This window comes from Canis lupus, chromosome 3 (assembly GCF_003254725.2).
Source record: "Canis lupus dingo isolate Sandy chromosome 3, ASM325472v2, whole genome shotgun sequence".
NCBI lineage: Eukaryota > Metazoa > Chordata > Mammalia > Carnivora > Canidae > Canis > Canis lupus.
In genome coordinates, this window is record NC_064245.1 from 62,713,367 (window position 1) to 62,733,243 (window position 19,877).

The 19,877-nt window shown below is 58.3% G+C and overlaps 1 protein-coding gene across 1 annotated transcript; it reads left to right on the plus strand.

Annotated features, from left to right (window-relative positions):
* Nucleotides 1–7,810: 7,810 nt before the first annotated feature.
* NKX1-1 (NK1 homeobox 1) lies at nucleotides 7,811–11,441 on the plus strand. Its single transcript, XM_025438322.2, has 2 exons — nucleotides 7,811–8,309; nucleotides 10,394–11,441. Exons 1-2 carry the CDS (start codon nucleotides 7,811–7,813, stop codon nucleotides 11,275–11,277), a joined length of 1,383 nt encoding a protein of 460 aa, XP_025294107.1. The 3' UTR covers nucleotides 11,278–11,441.
* The last annotated feature ends 8,436 nt before the right edge of the window (nucleotides 11,442–19,877 follow it).

A 19,877-nucleotide genomic window follows, 5' to 3' on the forward strand; every position in this document is an offset into this window, starting at 1 on the left:
CCCCCGCACACGCCCTCCAGACCCTGAGTGAGTTCTGCTGTAGAATGTGCGTGCTGTGCAGGAACAGTTTCACTGAATGCATTTATTGAACACCTTCTGTGTACCTGGCGGGAGCCCCTCCTCGCACCCTGCGCCTGCTCCGCGTGCCCCGTCCCCTTTTCCTCCCTGGGTGGAGCAGCTTCCCAGGACACGGTCCACATGTCCATTCTTCCTGACTAGGGAAGGGCCATCCCCTCCATGCCTAACCTAACCATCTGTCCTCATGACCGCTCTCCCTCCCTCAGGGTACCTTCGGTGGAAACTGAAGGACCACTGGGGACAGCCTACTCTCCCTGGTAACTGTGTAACTGCCCACCCTCCCTAATGGCAGACCTGCCTGCCTTTCTCATTTATGCCCCCGTGCCCACCACAGGGTCCACCCTGTCAGAGGTGTGCCATGGAGAGTAGCTGAATGCCTGGTGGATGAAGGAATGAGCCCTCTGTGGGATGTGCAGTGGGGGAAAACACCGGTACCTGAGACTAGGTGCTTGTAGAGATGTCTGGGAAAGAGTCTTGTGACTGTGTAATGGGTAAGCAGTGAAGGGGTCAACTGGTGGACACACAGAGTCTGGTCACAGAAACTGAGGCAGGAGAGCCAGGAAAGAGGGATGTGAACAGGGAAATGGGTGGGTACTGCTAAGGCTGCATCTTCTTAACTCTAGGATGCCATGGGCGGTAAGGTGCCCCACTTATATCAGCCAGGTTTCTGCTACAACACTGATGTGTAACAAACAGCCCCAAAGCTCTCGGGGGTCCATGGCCATTATCACCCATTTCCTGTTTGTGACCCATGATCAGCTGCCATTGGCTGACCCCCACTGGGCTCATCAGGTGGGCTCCAGAACTTTATTCCGAGTCCCAGCTGAGGGAACCAGAGTGTCTGGAATATGTTCTCTTCACAGAGAAGAAGGAAAGCTGTAAGGGCCAGAAATGCAGATGCTTTTAAGGTCTGAGCTCTGAACTGGCTCCTGGTCACTTCTGCCCACTGCAGGTCATGTGGCCAAAGCATACTTTCAATGGCTGGGAAGTCTACTTTCCCCATTAGAAGGCCATGGCTGAGTAAGAGGATGAAGGGAAAGAAAAACTGTGGTTAAATTATCCAATCTATGACATTTCTGATTTAATTAGAGTTTTTCCAGTTGGATGGGGCTGGAGGAGCAGGGGAGTGAGGGACAAGAAGCATCACTGTAAATATCCATATGTCCACAGACACATCCAGACTCCTGAATTAAGCTGTGCACTGAGACACTCTGCACTGCAGGGGGATAATCCCTCTCTTGGACAAGGGACTTCCTAGGTCAACCTCCACCCCATCCCAACCTGTCACCCCCTGGTGGGACCCAGGCAGAGTCACAGGCACACCTTCAGGGACCTGAGTTCACTGTGGTAGGAGAAATCCAAGCGGCCAGGCAGGAAAAGTAGGGACAGGGCGGAGCAAGGATGCCTTCTGATGAAGTCCTGCCTTGGCCTGATCTGCAGGGAGCCCTGGAGCATAAATCCTGACAGCTATCTACCCCTCAAGGAGGGGCGCCCCCTCCCCAGGTGTCTCTGGGAATGAGTCTCCCATCAGCCAGGGACAGTTCCCCTGAGTAGCTTATGGGTGTGAACTTGAGCCCCTCCGCTCTTAGCAGTAGGGGTAGGAATCTGGACAAGGATCTGGATGGCTGTCTGGTAAAGGATCTGGGCAGGGATCTGAGTAGGGTGCTGGGCAGGGTTCCGGGCAGGACACCATCTGCATCCACTACACCAAGGAGAAAAATTGATCAGTGCTAGACTCCCTGTTGGTGGAAGACAGAGCCAAGGTGACCAGGGCCCTGACTCCCCAGCCAGGGACATTTCCCTATTCAGAGAATAGGATGAGTCAGAGAGCTAGAGCAGAAAGTCAGACCAGTCTGCTACTGGGGTGAAAGTAGAGTGGGTGGGCTGAAATTCTTCTCCACCCCCTCAGCACTTTGCCTTCCAATTTTCCTTGTCAGTGTAAACATGTTTTTGCATTTTATATTCTGCTTTTACTTTGATGGGGGACACAGAGCTAAAGTGAGACACACACAATGTCCAGGAGTCCACAGTCTGGAGCCAGAACCATAAGTGAACAGATAAATGTAGCATGGTGTGTTAAAACATGACAGGATGAAGCTCAAGGTTTGGATGGACACTCAGGATGGCACCTACCTTTCTGTGGGAAAATCAGATGCCTCCTGGGTGCTGTTGCCACTAAGGTAAGTAGGAATGATTTGTGTGAACAAATGGCCAAGGGCATGGCTGAAAGAAGCAACTGCAGGTGTAGGCACACAGCAGGTTGACCATCAGGCTCAGGAACTACAGGGTGCAGGTGTAGGGACTGTGCAGGACAGCCTACAGGATCCAGTCAGGAAGTCCTTGATGCTGGTCTGCAGAGCCCAGATGCTGGCCCTGGACCATGGGAACCTTCTGATGTTTCTGGATGTGGAGTGTGATCTGATTTGTGCTTTAGAATGATGAAGAGTACACTGGAGGGCTAGGCTGTGGCAGACGCAGTGCGAAGTGGAGGCAGTCAACAGCAGGAAACTCTGACACTCTGTGCTCAGGGCATCCCCAGATGCCCCGACACCAGGAGTCTTCTGACCATTCACCTCCAAGCAGGGCTTAGAGCATTCCCCTGGGTAAAAAATCCATAGAAAGCCCAGATGACTATGGTGATTACTGAGGGCAAGAATGCCTGCACTTGAAACCTTGGGTACTGACAGGACTGTGGGATCACAGGGATGGAAGGTGGCCATCCTGGGTATGATTGAACCTGGACATCCTTGTTGCCCCTGTAAGAAGGACGAGCAAAGCAGCTGAAAGACCAAAGGCAACAGGGGGCATTCTGAAGAGGGAGAGCCTGCAGCGGCCAGGACCCTTCCAGGCACCCCACCTGGACTGCCTTCCCTTTGGCACCTGGTGGTTGATTATCTGTCGCTTTGCACATTAAGAATGCTGGCATCAGTAGGACACAGCATTCACATCAGAGTTCCACCACATCCTGGCTGGATGACATTGAGCATGAGATCAATCCTCTTCATCCCCCATTCACCATCTGTGAGGTGGTAATCCTCACCTCTGTCCTACCCTCTGGTCAGAAAACCCTTTGGAGCTAGGATGTCCTCCGAGGCCAAGAGAGGAAGCTGGCCGCCTCCTTCCCAGTGCTGACATGGGAGCTGGGTGCCCTACTCTTTGCACATAGCACCCCTGATTCCACAGCCCGACTCTCCGTTTTGATGATTTGGGATTTTGTTTTTAAGTTGAAAGGATTTAAACCTCACCTTTGCATTTGACTGACCCCTTGCCAGAAACCAGGCCCAGCGCTACAGTGCTTATCATCTTTGAACTCTCATCGAAGCTTACAAATAGAAGCATTCAAATCCAGGCAGTGAAAACCTCGTAAAAATCTGGCCTTTTGGTTGGCCATGGTGAATGAACTGGGGCATAGCATACACTGTGCCATGACGCCACACCACACACAATCTGCCGCCGTCTTCCTCCTTTGGGGTGTCCCAGAGTATGAGGAAGACAGCCAAGGACGGGCGCAGATGTCACAGCGGGGTGATAACCAGGGAGAGCGGAGACGCCAGGACGCTGTTGCGCTGTCCGCGGTGCTGACCGCGGGCGCAGGCGCAGCCTGGGTGCGCTGTCCGTGGTGCTGACGTGCTTTGGCGCTCTCCATGGATCCGAGGATGGCCCTGGTGCCGTGGCTGTGCGGTCCGCAGGCGCAGCCAGCCGCCGGTATTTCCTTTCTTCTCTGTTGTTCTGAGTGTGGGATACCTTTGTTTGAGAAATCAAAAGACCTCAGGAGAGTTATATTTTAAGAAGATAAATAAAGAAGTCAATAAGCAGAGAAAGTCCCCCTCTTGTTTTCCAAACTCTGGGTGAGCAAAAGAGTTCACCATGGAGTCCAGCGGGTGGAGAGTCAAAGGGAGCAAAAGGAGAAGCCTTCTGTTCTCCTTCTCCGCCTCTACCTCCTGTATCCTTCCCACAGGTGCACAGGAGGTTGGCCCGTTCAGAGCCAGCACTATACCATCAGCAGGACCCAATATGGACGCAAGGAGTCAGAACTAATTGTAGATGGGGGTGACAGTCCCTTCCCTGCATCTTTGACAGCGATGTTGGGAGGCCCCTGGGCAGTCTGCGGTGGGGTGTGCTTTGTATGAAGCAAACATTATACAAAGTGAGGGTTATCCATCCACATGCCCCGAAGACTCCAGAACATGCTGCCTCTCCACCCCGTCCAGTAAAGCTCTCCAGGTGCAAAAGAAAGGAGGCCCCCTAAACACATAAGTTAGTGGCAGTGGCAGGACACCCTTCCTGCTCTTTTGCACTCCAAAATTCCAAAAAGTTGATGCTGAGGAGAGCATATGGCCATGGATTGAAAGGGCTGGATGCTCAGCATTCCACAATCCCTCTCCCAAACACCTCCCCTTCCTCTTCTGCATAATCACAGCCCTCACCCACTACTCCCCTCCGCCCCCCCCATCACTTCTCAGACTTTTTACAACCAAACCCTCCTTCAGATTTCTACACTTGTTCCATTTGTTTCCTGCTTTTGTGCAGCCCCTCCCCCAGCCTGCCGAAGACCCCATCTGGTCTTGCTGATGTACAGTGAGTGGAGGCTTAGCAATGAAGGGGTGTCTCCTGTCCACTGGGTAGGCAGAGGCATCCCTATCTCAGGCACTGATTTCACCTGTCAGTGCCCACCTGGGGCCCAGCAAGTGAGGCTGGTGGCTTGGAGATAACCCGATATGGCAGATGGGCAAAGATTGCACAAATGAGGGTCTAATTGACAATCAATTGTGATTAGGAGCGAAAGGACGTCTTTATAGCCCTGGATGCTCTGAGTTGAGGTTGGGGGGAGGGGAGAGTTGTTCCCAGGTATCAGAGAGAGTAGAACGGGTGCTGTGTGTCCCCAGGACTTGGGTTGTTTCTTAGAGGTAGGGGAAGGGGAGGGCAGAAGCAGATGCCATGATCTCTCTGACTCTTGTCCTCACGTAGCACCTCCTCTTCACGTGGGAACATGACGCAAGGTCCCCTCTGTAGCGCTGGGGGCTTCCCATCACACCCGTTGCCCTGCCTCTGCTCCCCTGGGTCAGACCCTGCAGTTCATTACTCTGATTGCTGCAATTCCCATTAGACTATTCAGGGCAGGGAAGAGAGGGGAGAGGAGAACCAAGGAAGAAAACCTTGGCACCTCCAAATTCCAGGACAGTCATGGCACTTTTGTCCAAGTCAGCTGAACCCCCACCTTTCAGCAGGGAGCACATCCTACTGTGCTGTGTGAATATGTTTGGTTGTGTATTACAATATGTTATTTCATTATGTTTATTACGTATCATACTTAATATACTGTATTCTACTTACTATGTTTTAGTGATACCATACATTGTGCTACATCTACATTATATAAAACTTCATTTTGTGTGTTTGTGTTGAAGGAAAGATGTACCAAGAGGCCTCACGCTTCTCTTTCTCACCTGCAGGTGTATATAATGGGGGTGTATAATGGGGGTGAGATCACACACCCAGCACCTGCCCACCCAGTGACTGCCATATTTGTACCTCCCGTGGTGACTGGTGGTAGATAGGGACAGGTCCTGTGTGGCATGGAGCGTGAGCACACATGAGGGGCTCTGATGCTCTAGGTCACATTGGAACTCAGCCACCCAGAGACAGATCAGAGGTCTGCACTTGGGACCTGCCCGAGGGCACTTCATGCTATGCCTGGCGTGGGAAAGGGGCAGGTAAGGGCCTTGAGTGCCGTCCTCGTGGAAAGAATAAAGAGGGAACCAAGACCAGAACAGAGCTGGTGGGCGCTGCTGAGGCCCGCTGCAGGGTGGTGAATGCGTTTGTGAATCATGCGCCTGACACGGTGTGCCCAGGTGCTCATGAATGAATCTGAGATTGTATGTGGCGCGTGCTGCTGAATGAGTGTGTATGTATATGTGTGTGTGTGTGCACATCTATATTCAAACTTAGCTGGGGGAGGGGCAGAGAGAGCCCAAGAGTCCCGCCAGGAAGGTGGGGGCGGGAAGGAGATAATTACCTCCCTGTGATGAGAGATTATCCACCCTCCTTCCCCCAGAGGTGATTTATAATTTAAAGATAAAGAATAATCAAGTCCTGGCAAGGAAGGACACAGTGTTGTGGGTCTGATTAGAATCTCGGGATGGACCAGTGTGCGGGGGGGAGGGGACGGGCTGGGAGAGGGGAGGCCTTACCTCCCCCCCTCAGTCCCAGCCTCCCTGAGGCTCAGCATGTCCGAGGTTGGCCCAAATTACAGCCGATTGGTCCCCCATTATTTCTCCCAACTTTTAATTTCTGCTTCCAAAGGATCATTGCCCGCGGTAATTGCAAAGGACCCGTCCTTGTGTGTGGAGCAGGCTCCGGGGACCGCAGTGTCGGGTGGCGCGCACACTGCTCGTGCACACGCCTGCGTGCACACTCACGGCCGTCAGAGACAGTCTCACGCCCTGAAGACCCCCGCACGCGCGCCCCCACCGCCGGCTCCCACCTGGGTCCCACCAGCGGCGGGGACCAGGAAGGGCGCTGCGAGAGCAGCCAGGGGCTTACCCTCGGACCCGGACGCTGGCCGGTCCCTCCGAGGGCGAGGGCCGGGGGCCGGGCGGTGCAAACAGTCGCAGCTGTAGATAAATATGCACAAACAGAGACCGGGACCGAGGGGCTTCTCAAGTCTCCGCGCGCGGGGGTGCAGGAGTTTGCCGCCATGTGTCCCCCTACCTGAAGGGTATCGATCTGTACGTAGGCCGCCTGCTGTCCGTACGCTTCCTCGGTCCCCGATTGGGGGCGGGGGCGGGGGCGGGAGGACCGTCCAGCCTCTCTCATTTTCGATACCACTACTAATGAGCGACCCAGGGGCCTCCGGCCCCGCCCCTCGCGGGGACACAAGGCCGGGCCCCAGTTTGACGACGCGAAGGGGGCGGGAGCGGGAGGGGCCGCAGGGACAGAGCCGCGAGAGGAGGCCCCGAGAGGAGCGACCGGGAGAGGCGCGACCGAGGTGCACGGACCGCGCGGAAGACACCCAGAGTCTGCCCCACGACCTCCCCCACCCCCGCCCCAGCCGCCGAGGGGCCGCCCGAGGGCCGGGACCGCGCGCCTGCAGGCCGAGGAGGGGCCGCCTGGGCGCCGCGTCCCGCGCCGGGATGTCCCGGCCGAGTCTTAGCGCTCGCCCGCCCGTGCGCCCCGGGGCCTCGGCGGCCCCTCCGCCGATTGATCCCGCAATTATTTAAAAGCCAGGGCTGTCTCCTCCCCCTCCGCCCAGGAGGCAGGCGCACCGTTTCTGGACGAGCGGAGGCGCAGCGACGCGCCGCCGACCGCGACAGCCGCTGGCGGCCCGCACTCGGGCTCCCGGCTGAGCGTCTGTCGGTCGGGCCCGGGGCTCCGTCCGTGTGTCCCGCGCGGGGCCCGCCTCCTTCGCCCGGGGCCGTTCGCAACCAATTAGGCGCGCGCGCTAACGAGGGCGGCGGAGCCCCGCGGCCGCCTGCGGGCGCACGTGTGTGCGGCGTGTGGGCGCGTGGGCGCCGCCGGCGGGGCCGCCATAAATGCGCGGGCCGGGCGCGGCGGGCGCCTGAGGCGGCGGCGGAGGCAGCGCCGGGCAGCAGCGGCGGAGCGCGGGGCACGGCGCCGAGAGCCGGCAGGGCCGCGGCCGCCTGCGCCAGATCGTGCGGCGGCGCCAGGGCCGCCGGGGATGGGAGCCCAGTAGCCGCCGGGGCCCGAGCGGCCGGAGCGGCGGGAGGCCGGCATGAGCGCCAGCGGCCCGGCGGCTCCCGGGGACGGCCCCGCGCTGCAGCCGCCGCCGCCCGGGCCCGGCCCGGGGCCCGCACCGCCCGCGCCCGCCGCCGCCGCCGCCGCCGCCGCCCGGGACACCATGGACGGGCGCGCCGAGCTGCCCGCCTTCCCGCGGGCCGGGCCCCCGCCGCTCGCCGCCAGCGACACGGTGCCCGCGGCGCCCGAAGGGGCCGGGGCGGCCCGGCCTGGCCCGCCGCCGCGCCCCACCTCCTTCTCGGTGCTGGACATTCTGGACCCCAACAAGTTCAACAGCAGAAGACGCCGCTGTGTGCTTCTGGGCCCCGTGGCGCCCGCCGCGTGCGCCCCGTGCGCCCCGGCCCCGTGCGCCCCGGCCCCGTGCGCCCCGGCCCCCGCTGCCCCGGGACGCCCGCCGCGCGCAGAGGAGCTGGAGCGCCGCGCCCTCGCCGCCGCGGGAGGAGGAGCTGGAGCCGCCGCCGGAGCTGAGCCGCCGCGTGAGTAGGACGCGGCCCGCTCCGGTCGCGGGAGCCGGGAGCCGGGCCGCATCTATGCGTTCACGCTCCCGGGCCCCTCGGCGAGCCGGGCCGGCGGTGTGCCGAGGCTCGGTGCAAAGTTCGCAGCGCGCGGGGCTCCGTCCGACCCGGACTCCGGGGCCCGTGCCGCGCCTCCCGGGATGGCTCCGCCCGGGCCGGTCCGGGGGCTTCGGGGCTGCAGGGCCGGCCTTGGAAGGCAGTTGGTGCCAGAGGAGGAGGGGACCTGCGAGGCGGCGGGCCCGTGACCTCCCCGCCCCCACCGCGGCCGCCCGAGGCCTCCCTCCCTCTTTCCTCCTTCTCCTTTTTTTTTTTTTTTTTGGACAAATCAGACTAATTGTGACAAAACGCTGGTTATCTCTGGAAAAACAATTAAATCCCTTCGATTACAGTTAAGGGGAAATGTGCTTAGCGGCGGAAAGCGGCCGGTAATGGGGCGGCCCGCGCCCCCGGCCCGGTCGATATCCCATTACGGCAGCATGCATATCTCTTTCAAGCACCTTGCAAACTCCCCCCGAACATCTAAATTATAGGGTCAAAATTCGGATAATTACTCGATTAAAACCTATTACACTTATTAGGGGCCGCTATTGATCGAGAATTGCATTCGACCGGCTCCTGATTGCTTTTGGTGCCCCCTCCTCCGGCCCTTCCTCCCTGCAACTTCCCAGCCCCTCCGCGGAGCAGGAGCAGGGATGGGAGTGCAGGGTGGACAGGGCTGGGGCTGCTGTGCTGGGGCAGAGGGGCCTGGGGTGCCTGGGCTCGCCAGCTCCAGGTGGGGTTGACGTGAAGGAAGAGCAAACCCAGGCTGGCTGAAGGGGAACCCTTCCCGCTTTTGGCCTAGCCAGGGTTCCCGGAGTCTCCACCCAGAGCCTCCACCAGCTTGGGGGCCCATCCCAGCGGAAGGCCCTGTCTTTCACAGGTTCAGGGAGGGAGCCAGGTCAGGCCCTTTTCTTCCTCAGACTACTCCCGACATGGCAAAGCTGGCTGGCCAGGTGTTCTCAGGGCCATCCTAGGGGATAGCCCCTGCTCCTGCTAAGGGGTGCGGGCGGGGGTCAGCCCATCTGCCCTGCCGACTTCCCTGCAACCTCTGCAGGTGTCCTGGATAAGTGCGCTAGCACCCAGTTTGACATTTATTCACGAGGTTCTTGATGCCAACCTGACTCAAGAGTCGGGGCCTTGGAGCCGGACTGGGTAGCACCATGCTGGGCACATGCCCTGGCTTTTCTCCTAGTGGTGCCACCACCTGTGGGGGTACAGTCGTTATAGACGCGCTCCCAGGCCCTGCGTAGGATAGCCTGCCTTCCAAATTTTCCACGCTAGAAATGCAGCCACCTCAGGGGCCTCTGCTTGGACGGTTAGGGCTGCTGCTCAGATTGGGCCTAGCCGGGACAGCCCCCCGACCTAGCACTGCCCAGGCCGGAACCTCCAGGCCAGAGCCTCCGGTAGGACCCAGGTTGGCGGGGCTTTCCACCGAGTGGGGAGGGCTGCGAAGCCGGGACCGGCGGCTGGAGCTGGAAACGGGGGCCAGGGCAGCCAGTTGGGTCTCCCGAAGTCCCCTCCCTGCAGCCGGTCCAGCCCCACCACTGGCCGCTGGCAGCAGGCTCTCAAATGCCCGGTAATTGGCCGGTCCACGCCTTTCCGTAATTGGAGGGTAATATACGCCGAAATAAATTAAATGGCTGTTAACTAGTTTGTACATTACACAAAATGAGTTTAATTAAGTTTGTATCTGCCCCGCGGATCGATCGGAGCTCTCAGCCCGCGGTAAACCCGCGGCCCTGCCGGCCCGGCCCGGGAGACCTGCTGCGGGAGGCTCGGAGCGGCGGGAAGAGGCGGGCCGGGGAGGGAGGCGCGGAGGGACGGGGGACGGGGGACGAGGGACGCGGGACGACCCCGCCCCGGAGGAAGCGGGGAGGGAGCCGATCCCCGAGAGGAGCAGCGGAGCAGCAGGGGGGCCCCCTTCCCGGGGCGCGGGGAGCGCGGGGCCGAGCGCGGGCAGGGCGCCGCGTCCTAACTGTGTGTCCTCCCGGCCCGCTCGCCCGCAGACGCCGGCGACCCCTACAAGGCGGACGAGGCCGAGGCCGGCGGCTACAGCAGCGGCGGCGGCGGCCGCAGCCCGAGCGCGGACAGCGGGGACGAGGCGCCCGACGACGACGACGACGAGGACGGGGCTCCCGACGCGGGGACGGCGCGCGGCGCGGAGGAGGCGCGGGGAGGCGGCGGCGGCCTCGCGGCCCGCGGGTCGGGCTGCCCGGGCGCGGCCGAGGCGGAGGCGCCCCCCAGCGCGGTGGAGGAGGCGGCAGCCCCCGGCCCCCGCGGGAGCTCGCCCGGAGCCCCGGGCCCGCCCGGAGCCTCGGCGGCGGCGGCGGCGGCGGCGGCAGGGGGCGCGGGGACCCCCCCTCAGGGCGCGGCGGCGGCCACCAAGCCCAAGCGGAAGCGCACGGGCTCCGACTCCAAGTCCGGGAAGCCGCGGCGCGCGCGCACCGCCTTCACCTACGAGCAGCTGGTGGCTCTGGAGAACAAGTTCAAGGCGACCCGCTACCTGTCGGTGTGCGAGCGCCTCAACCTGGCGCTGTCGCTAAGCCTCACCGAGACGCAGGTGAAGATCTGGTTCCAGAACCGGCGCACCAAGTGGAAGAAGCAGAACCCGGGCGCCGACACGAGCGCCCCGACCGGCGGCGGCGGGGCTCCGGGACCCGGCGCGGGCCCGGGGGCCGGGCTGCCCGGAGGCCTCAGCCCGCTCAGCCCGTCACCGCCCATGGGCGCGCCGCTCGCCATGCACGGCCCCGCGGGGTACCCGGCGCACGGCCCCGGCGGCCTGGTGTGCGCCGCGCAGCTGCCCTTCCTGTCCAGCCCGGCGGTGCTGTCGCCCTTCGTGCTGGGCTCACAGACCTACGGCGCGCCCGCCTTCTATGCGCCGCACCTCTGAGCGCGGCGGGACCCGGGACCGGGCTCCGGGAGGCCTCCCCTGGGCGCTCCGTAGACAGCCGGTTGCCGCAGGGGAGTTTTACATTTATAAACGACTGTACGCGTCGGGGCCGGCTCGGCCGCTCGGAAGCACTTTGCTGAACTTTACTCAATCAATAAACCGCAGGAGGCTGCACTGCGTCCCCTCAGGCTCCCGCGCTGCCGCGCCCGAGGCGCCCCGGGCTGTCGGACCCCATGTGCCCACCGGCTGGGGGTCGCTTGGCCGGACTGCGCCCTCCGGGGGCGCCTGCCCCACCCCCACCCCCACCCCCACCGCGGCGCCCGGGGCTGGGCCGCTGCGGCTGCTGTCCTAGCGTCCCGGTCCCGCGTCTCCCCTTCCCCGTCCCGACCCGGGCCTTCAGGGACGCCCTTTCCCCCTCCGCGCAGCCTTAGGGAAGCCCGGGGGGACCGAGCCGGCGGGGGACGGGGCTGGGAGCAGCACTGCCCCCCGGGCGCCCACCAGGGCCCCCCGCACCCAGGGCACCGGGCCGGGGCGGGCGGCTCGCGTCGGACTCGGGAGCCCCCAGGCCCGGCAGGGATGACCCCGGGCGGCTCCCCGGGCTGAGCGGCTTGCCCCAGAGCGCCGGAGCTGCCCCCAAGCCAGGCCCCCGGGGCGCCCAGCGCTCTGGCCCTGAGCCCACACCTCTCCGACGACTCGCGGCCGTGCTCCCCACCGGGCTCCCGGCGCCCTGGCAACCGGGAGGGGAGAGGCGGCGGCGCGGGAGCCTGGGCTGAGAGGGCCCCGCGGCAGCCTCTGGGCGCTTGGGTGGAGCAGGATGCCGGCGCTCCGGGGCCCTGCGCCGCGGAGGAAGCTGGCTGCGCCCGGGCGCCTTCCCTAGGCGAGCGGCCCCCCTCCGTGTGCCAGGAGCCATGGAGCCCTCGGAGCTTGTCCCTGCCGGGTAGCGGGCCACTGTCCAGTCCAGGGAGGGCTGAGGCCGAGCTGGGGAGCGAGGCAGGAGTGCACAGAGCCCTCACTGGCTTCACTGTCACTAGCAGGTGCAGGGCCGCTGAGGGGCAGCCCCCACGGCGCCCATCGGGCAGCCGGGTGGGGTGGGGCGTAGCCAGGACCACCCTGCCCACTGCTGCAGCTGGCCTCCTTCCCCTCCGGGGCCACCCCACCTGCCGCCCCCACTCTGCTGTGCACCTACACAGCCCTGGCACCAGGACGCTTTGTGCCAAGTAGCCGTGCCGGGTGGTCAGCCCCCAGAGCAGGGCTTCCCGCTGGCAGAGCTCAGCATGGCCAGTGCGGCAGGGAGGGGAGGGCTCAAATCTGCTGAATCCAACGGAGATGTGGAGATGGTGCGGACACTCTAGGTCTCACCACGGAGGCCAGGCACCCAGGGGATAGACAGCTGACAGAGTAGACCCAGAGCTCCATAAAGTTCCAGAGGGCTCTGGGCCTAACGCTGAATCATGAGCATTAGTGTGCACTTAGCCCTGCTGGCTGGAGGGGCTGCCAGGCAGAAAGCCACAGCCTACACTTCCTGGGAGCTGGGGAGGACAGGTGTCCCCTTCCTGGGAGCTGGGGAGGACAGGTGTCCCCTTCCTGGGAGCTGGAGAGAACAGGCACCCACTTCCTGGGAGCTGGGGAGGACAGGCGTCCCCTTCCTGGGAGCTGGGGAGGACAGGCGCCCACTTCCTGGGAGCTGGAGAGGACAGGCGTCCCCTTCCTGGGAGCTGGGGAGGACAGGCGCCCACTTCCTGGGAGCTGGGGAGGACAGGCGTCCCCTTCCTGGGAGCTGGGGAGGACAGGCGCCCACTTCCTGTGCGCTGGGGAGGACAGGCGTCCCCTTCCTGGGCACTGGGGAGGACAGGCCAGAGAAGGCCAGCCCATCAGCCCAAGCCCATCTTGCTGGGCTCAGGGCCCTGCTGCCTCACAGCCCTCGGAGGGCAAGGAGGAGAGCACTAGGTGGACCCGGTACAGCCTCCCTGGGAGTCGGCTCAGTGCCTCTGTGGTGCTCAGACCTCCAGGCCTGGGCACTCCCGGCCTGAGCTAGAGGCAGAGGTGAGTGCTGGTTCTCCCAGCCTCTCTGCATGGCCCCCCGCCCACCATGGGGTCCCACTGTGGAGTTCGGGCGGGATCCAAGTGCACTCTGGGACGGTCCCTCCTCAGGCTCCTTGGGCCAGTCCTGGCTGCAGGCCGCATCCTCCCATCATCCCAGAACACAGCCTGTCATGTCTGTCTCCTGCCCAGCAAGGCACAGGCCCTGTTGGTATGAGCCCAGACAAATACAGGACTCCCTGGAGGCCTTGCGGGGGGCTCTCCCCTCACCCACTGACCCCAGCTCTTGTCCGGGAACAGCTGAGCCCAGACAGAGGCAGAGCTCTCTGCCCATGATGCCAGTCCCCACACCACTCAGCCCTGCCCTCCTCCCTCCGTGCCCAGCCCCGGCTGGCACTCTGTGGTGCCTTGTTATTAGGATTGGCTTTGGCTGCATGAAAGAGAAAATCCAAATGAAGACACATTGGAGGAGTATTCATGTTCTCTTGCGTGAGGGAAATCCGGCGGCTCGCAGCCCCAGGCAGCTGTGACACCTACAGAGTCCTTGGAAACCCTCATCCATCCCACTGTCTGCTACAGCATCCCTGGGCTGGGTCTCCATCCTCACAGACCCAGATGCAGGGCGACTCTCCGGCCATCACATCCCCATTCCAGGAAGCAAACAGGTGGATAGGAGAAGAGGGGTACACCCCTTTGCCTTTTAAGGCACCTTCCCAGGAGCCCACCTAACACAGTTGCTCACAACTCACTGATCACAGGTTAGTCACATGACCGCTCCTAGCCAAGGGAGGCTGGGAAATGTAGTTTTTAGAGCTGGTGGCGACTTAACTCCTAAGGAGGGGAGAATGGACATGGGGCTGTTGGCATACCTGCCACCCTGGCAGCTTTGCTGGCTTTCCTGCCTACCTGCACCACCTGGGCCTCGCCCTCCAGGGACACTCACCTGGCCGGCAGCCTGCTGCCACGCCCACTGTATCCACTTCCCTGTCTCCATGGCCCCCTGCTCCAGCCACTCGCCACCAAAGCCCAACCCGCAGGGCGCCTGCCCTCCTCACACTCTCTTCCCGCAGGCGGTGTCCACATCCTCCTGCTCCACCCTGTGTGGCCTCGGGCTGCCCCCTTCCAAGCCAGGTCCCCCAAACACGGTCCCCACTCGCTGTCTCCATGGGTCTCTTCACCAGCTCATCCACCTGAGCCATGCCCTGCCCCACTGCTCGCTGTTCTGATGCTGTTCCTTTGCTCCCCTGGCCCCCTCCCCCGCACCTGCACACCAGCCCACCTCACTGCCCATCCCCAGGCCTCACTGCTGTCCTGGCTCCCCCCAGCCACCGCCACCACACTCCCATCCACGCGGCCTCCACCCCCATGGCAGTAGACGGCTCCTCTGTGGCCTCCTTAGCCACACAGTCCTCCCGGGGTCTAGCGGTGCCAACCATGACCAGCCACTGTCTGTGCGCCTCCTGTTCCTCCTCCCTCACCTGCAGTTAATCCCTTGTGACCTCATAAGTCAGCCTGAGGGGTCAGTCCCTCATCCCAAAGTGGCACCCAGGGCCTAATGTGGAGTCCCCAGGTTGCTGCCCTGGGCCACTTGAGGTTCACATGGCTCTGGGAACTGTGACTCAGCTCAGAGGGACCTTCCTAGGCTACTGGGGGGATCAGGTCAGGCTTCCTGAAGGGCGTGGCCTTTACATGGGGAGGGTGAGGCTGGACATATAGCCTGAGGCACCCAGGGGCAGCAGGTGGTAACAGCTGGGGGAGGGAGGGCAGGACTCAAGTAGGTCATTCTCAGGATGTAGGGATGGTCACCTGTAGACACAGTGGCACACAGGTCCATGGGGGACCCCCTCCCCCACAGCAGGTGGTAACTCCAGGATGCATGTCCCACTCCATCCCAGGCAGCCCTATGAAGACCTCTTCAGAGCAGCCAGCTGAGGGTGGTTCTGTTCACCCTCTTGCCTGGACATAAGAGCTGCTGGGAGCTGGACAAAAGACAGCATTTTCTGCTTTCTGGGCAGCTGGACACTGCTGTGTAACCAAGGCAACATGAGCAGTGTGTGTGTCTTTCTTTCCCATGAGGGGCTCCTGAAAAGGCTCCTCACAAGAAATGAAGGCACATACCCTCCCCTTCCTTCTCCATACCCTGTGATGGCTGGAGCCCCAGCAGCCAGCTTGGACCAAGAGGTAGCCTTGGGGATGGAGGCCCTATGGACTGATGCCAGGAAGAGAGGAGGCCCCAGTGGCACCATGGTGGCTTTGCACCAGCTTGGGGCACCCACCTTAGGGCTTTTCATGACAGAAGCATACATAAGTCCTTGTTTACCAGCCACTGCCACCTGGAGTTAGCTAATTCTAACTGTGATACCCCGTTTCTGTAATGGTCCATCCAACTGGGCCTTGCCAATCCTCCCACCTGTTGTTCCTCTACCATTCCCAGCCAGCCCCAGCCAGTCTGCTCTGGACAGGGACAGCGGCTCCCCTCTGTGCCATGCTCCCCCTGCACCCCCATGGCTCTCAGCCCCACATGGGGGATCTGATCCTGCCAGCCCTGCCCCCCGCTGCTCCCCACATCACCCACCCTGACAGGAACTCTCTGCTTGCTGCTCCGCAACCACCATCACTCAGAGTGGCCTTGGGAGGCCCCTCAGCCTGAGGACAACTGCCCGCCTGCTCTTCCCACCTCCATACCCTCCTGTCAGGCCCATGCTCTGCTCCCTGGTGCACCCTGAGCCACACAGGACCCGCTCTACAAGCCCAGGATAACACGGAGATGATGGGCTCCCTTCCTGTAGCACAAAGTCCTTCTGATCTGTCCTTCCTGGCTTGATCCTGGGCCTGTGGTGTGCAGCTTCCAGGAGCCTTGTCCTGTCCCACCCCTTGGGCCAGGGGTCTCTTGGTGGGGTCTGCTCCCACAGGCTGCCTCAGAGCTGGCAGTGGGGGGTGTGGGGCTGCACCTGTGCTGGCAGGCTCTCTCCCCCACTGGCCAGAAGCACACAAACTTGCACTGTCTCTTAGGAAACACTTGTACAGAGGCATGAAAAGATGTGACGCAAATTGGGCCTGAGTAAATTTCACAGAATGCCCTCCCTGCCCCACCCCTTGCACCTCTTGTTGTCTAACTGCCTCAAAGTGAACAGAAAGAGGTCTCTGGTGTAAAAACATAGCCCAAAACTATAGTAATCACAATGGTACAGCAAGCTGACGGGGTGGAAGAGAACCGCTGTCCATGGGTGTGGATGTAAGGGAAGGGCGGTGCTCCCCATCTCAAAAGAAATACTAATTTGTCAAGAAATGGATGACACAGCTTGGCAGCTATTTGAAAGAGGAACTGGGTTTCCTGGGTCATATTTTATATCAAAATCAGTGATAAAGACATCAGTGATTTAAATGTGGAAATGAAACCCAAAAAAGTACCAAAAGAAACATAAGAATTTTAAAAATATACTCTTTAAATGGGGATGGGACACAGAATGCAGAAGGCCTGGGGGGCTGCTAAGACTCAGACACATGAAAAATCCACACGACAAAACACTAGCAAAGTCAGCAGCCAGGAAATATTTGCAACTTGTCACACAGAGCTAGTTCTCTTAATGAACAAAGAGCTCCTACAACTTAAATGAGCCAATAAGCCAACAGGAAAATAAGCAAAGAATACAGACACATGACTCACAGAAAAGGAGCAACAATGAGCGCTTCACCATATGAAAAAAAAAAAAACACTCCTTTTGACAGCTCACTTCTAAGAGATAGGTTGAGTGGAGATGCCAGCTTTTTGGGGCCATCACACCAAAGGAGGCAGGGAGGGAGGGTTCTGGAAGTCAGCATCCTCACATATGGCTCCTAGGAAAGCAAGCAAAGAGGCTCCACAGCACCTACCAAGGTGGCACCTGCACCATTGCTGGACTCCACACTTCGTCCTGGGGACTTGGCCCACAAACACCTGTGGCCATGAAAGAAAACTGTGTGTACAAGCACATCTGCTGGAGGACCGTCCAATAGGAAAGGGCTAGGAAGGGCTGTCCCACCAGCAATTCAGACTGCTCCAAATGCCACAGAACCTGGGAAATACTGACAAAATTAACGTTTTCAAACTCTGGAAATTAACCAAAGACCCAAAGCAATCCAAGGAGGGCTTACGCTAGAAAAATGTCTGAATCTTGGTGGGAAGGGCAAACCTTGTGGCATTTCAAGTTGGCTCTTCCCACTCCCTCTCTCCAGATCTGCAGTGGCCTTTATAACACAGCCTCACAGCCACAGTAGTGATGGAATAAAGACTGGGTGTGGAGCACCCCAAAGACCCACCCTTGGAGACTTGTCACAATTGGAATTATCTGGCTGGTGTCTGGAAAAAAACCATTTGCCAGGCTTGTCTTTTCTTCTGGCTTGACTCAACTGGCTCAGTGTGGGTCTATTGAGAATGATCAGGGATACTGTTTAACAATGCAGCTGCCTACAATGGAAACATCTACTTGGCCAAAGAAGAGGCTAGTGAAAAATCTCATGAAGAGTACTTAGCTCTCCCCTCTGGCTGAACTTGAGGCCTTGAACGAGCAGGAAGTGTGAGCTAAGGCAGAGTTGGCAACTGCTTGGCTGAGTGTTCAAGGTGTGCCCAACGTGCAACAAGCCTTCTTGGATCAAAGCATTTAAAGAAGTCTCTGTCCAATCATTAGCTGATCACTAATCAAACAGATTTTAGTCACCAAACATGACAAAGAATATAGATCTTTACAGAATTAGTCCCGAAAAGATATAGCAGCAACAAATTGTGGGGAGGAGGATCTGATTTCCAGAGTTGCCACATTATATTATCTAAAATATCTAAAATATAATCTATAAAGATGTAATTTGGATGACAAAATGACACAAAGAGTCCGGGAGGAACAGACCTACGTTAGAACAGGGCTTTTGTAGACTCTGGTATAAAGCCAAACTAGACTGTATTCACTTGTTCATTTTGGAATCTTCAGAGCAAACACTAAAGAATTTCCCCAAATACAAAAACTCAGTTAAAGACAAGGGAATTCAGTAAATACATCCATCTAATACACACACACACACACACACGCACACACACACAATGGAGAAAAGAGGAAAAAAGGCGTGTAGAAAAACTGAAAAATGTCAGACATAAATCTTCCCTTATTGGTAATTACATTAAAGGTAAATGGACTATATAATGCACTCTGAGGTAGAGATCAGCAGAACAGATTAAAAGCCATGATCAGCCACATGCTGTCTCCAAGGAACATGTTAGAATCAGACATAACGAAAGTACAAGGATGGAAGAAGATATACCATGCAAACAACAACCACAAGGTTGATACCATACAAGAAAGTCTTTAAGACAAAATCTGGGGCAGCCCGGGTGGCTTAGTGGTTTAGCGCCGCCTTCAGCCCAGGGCCTGATCCTGGAGACCCAGGATCGAGTCCCACATCGGGTTCCCTTCATGGATCCTGCTTCTCCCTCTACCTGTGTCTCTGCCTCAATCTCTCTCTCTCTGTGTCTCTCATTAATAAACAAAAAATCTTTAAAAAAAAAAAGATAAAATCTGTTACTAGAGACAGAGAAGGCCATGTTATAGAAGGGTCAATCTATCAGGAAAAAATAACAGTATAAACACATATGCACTTAACAACAGAGCCCCAAATCACATGAAATAAAACTGACAGATGGAAAGGAGAAACAGAAAATTCAAGAACAATGGTTGGAGACAGCAATACCCCACTTTCAACAATGGACAGAACAACTGGGTTGAAGGTCAAAAGGAAAAAGATGATGTAAACAACACTAGAATCACCTTGCCCTAACACATACCTACAGAACACCCAACAACAGAACACAGTTCTTCAAGTGCACATGGAACATTCTCCAGGATAGCACATATATAAAATAAGTCTTAAATTTCAAAGGACTGAAATAATACACAATGCATTCTTTAGCCACATGGAATGAAATTAAAAATCAAATAACAGAACAAAATTTGGGAAATTAACAAGTATGTGGAAATTAAACTAACTCCTGAAAAATCAGTGAGCAAAAGAAGTTCAAAAGAAGTTAGAAAATACTTGTAGGTAAAGATGAAACACAACATATCCAAAACTTACGCAATGAAGCTAAAGCAGTGCTTAGATGAAAACTTACAGTTGTAAATACCTATATGAAAAAGAAGCTAGACCTCAAATCAATAAGATAATCTTCTATCTTAAGAAACTATAAAGAAAGAAAACTAAACCCAAGGCAATCCAAAGTAAGTAATAAAGATTAGAGTGGAAACTAATAAAATGAAAAACAGAGAAAAATCAACAAAAGTTTGGTTTTGAATAGATCAGTAAAACTGATAAGCTTTTAGCTAGACTGGCCAAGAAAATTTAGAAAGTGAGAGAACATTCAGATTTCTAAGATCAGGAATGAAAGAAGAGACATTGCCAGCAACCTTACAGACATAAAAAGAATTACCAAGGAATACTCTAAACTCTATGTCAACAAATCACAACCAAAAACCTATATGCAATGGACAAATTCCTAAAAATATAGAAACTACTGAAACAGACTCAAGGAAGAA

Coding starts and splice junctions, on each gene's coding strand:
- NKX1-1 (XM_025438322.2), top strand. CDS start 7,811: ATGAGCGCCAGCGGCCCGGCGGCTCCCGGGGACGGCCCCGCGCTGCAG. Junction 8,310..10,393: donor CGCCGGAGCTGAGCCGCCGC/GTGAGTAGGACG, acceptor GCTCGCCCGCAG/ACGCCGGCGACCCCTACAAG.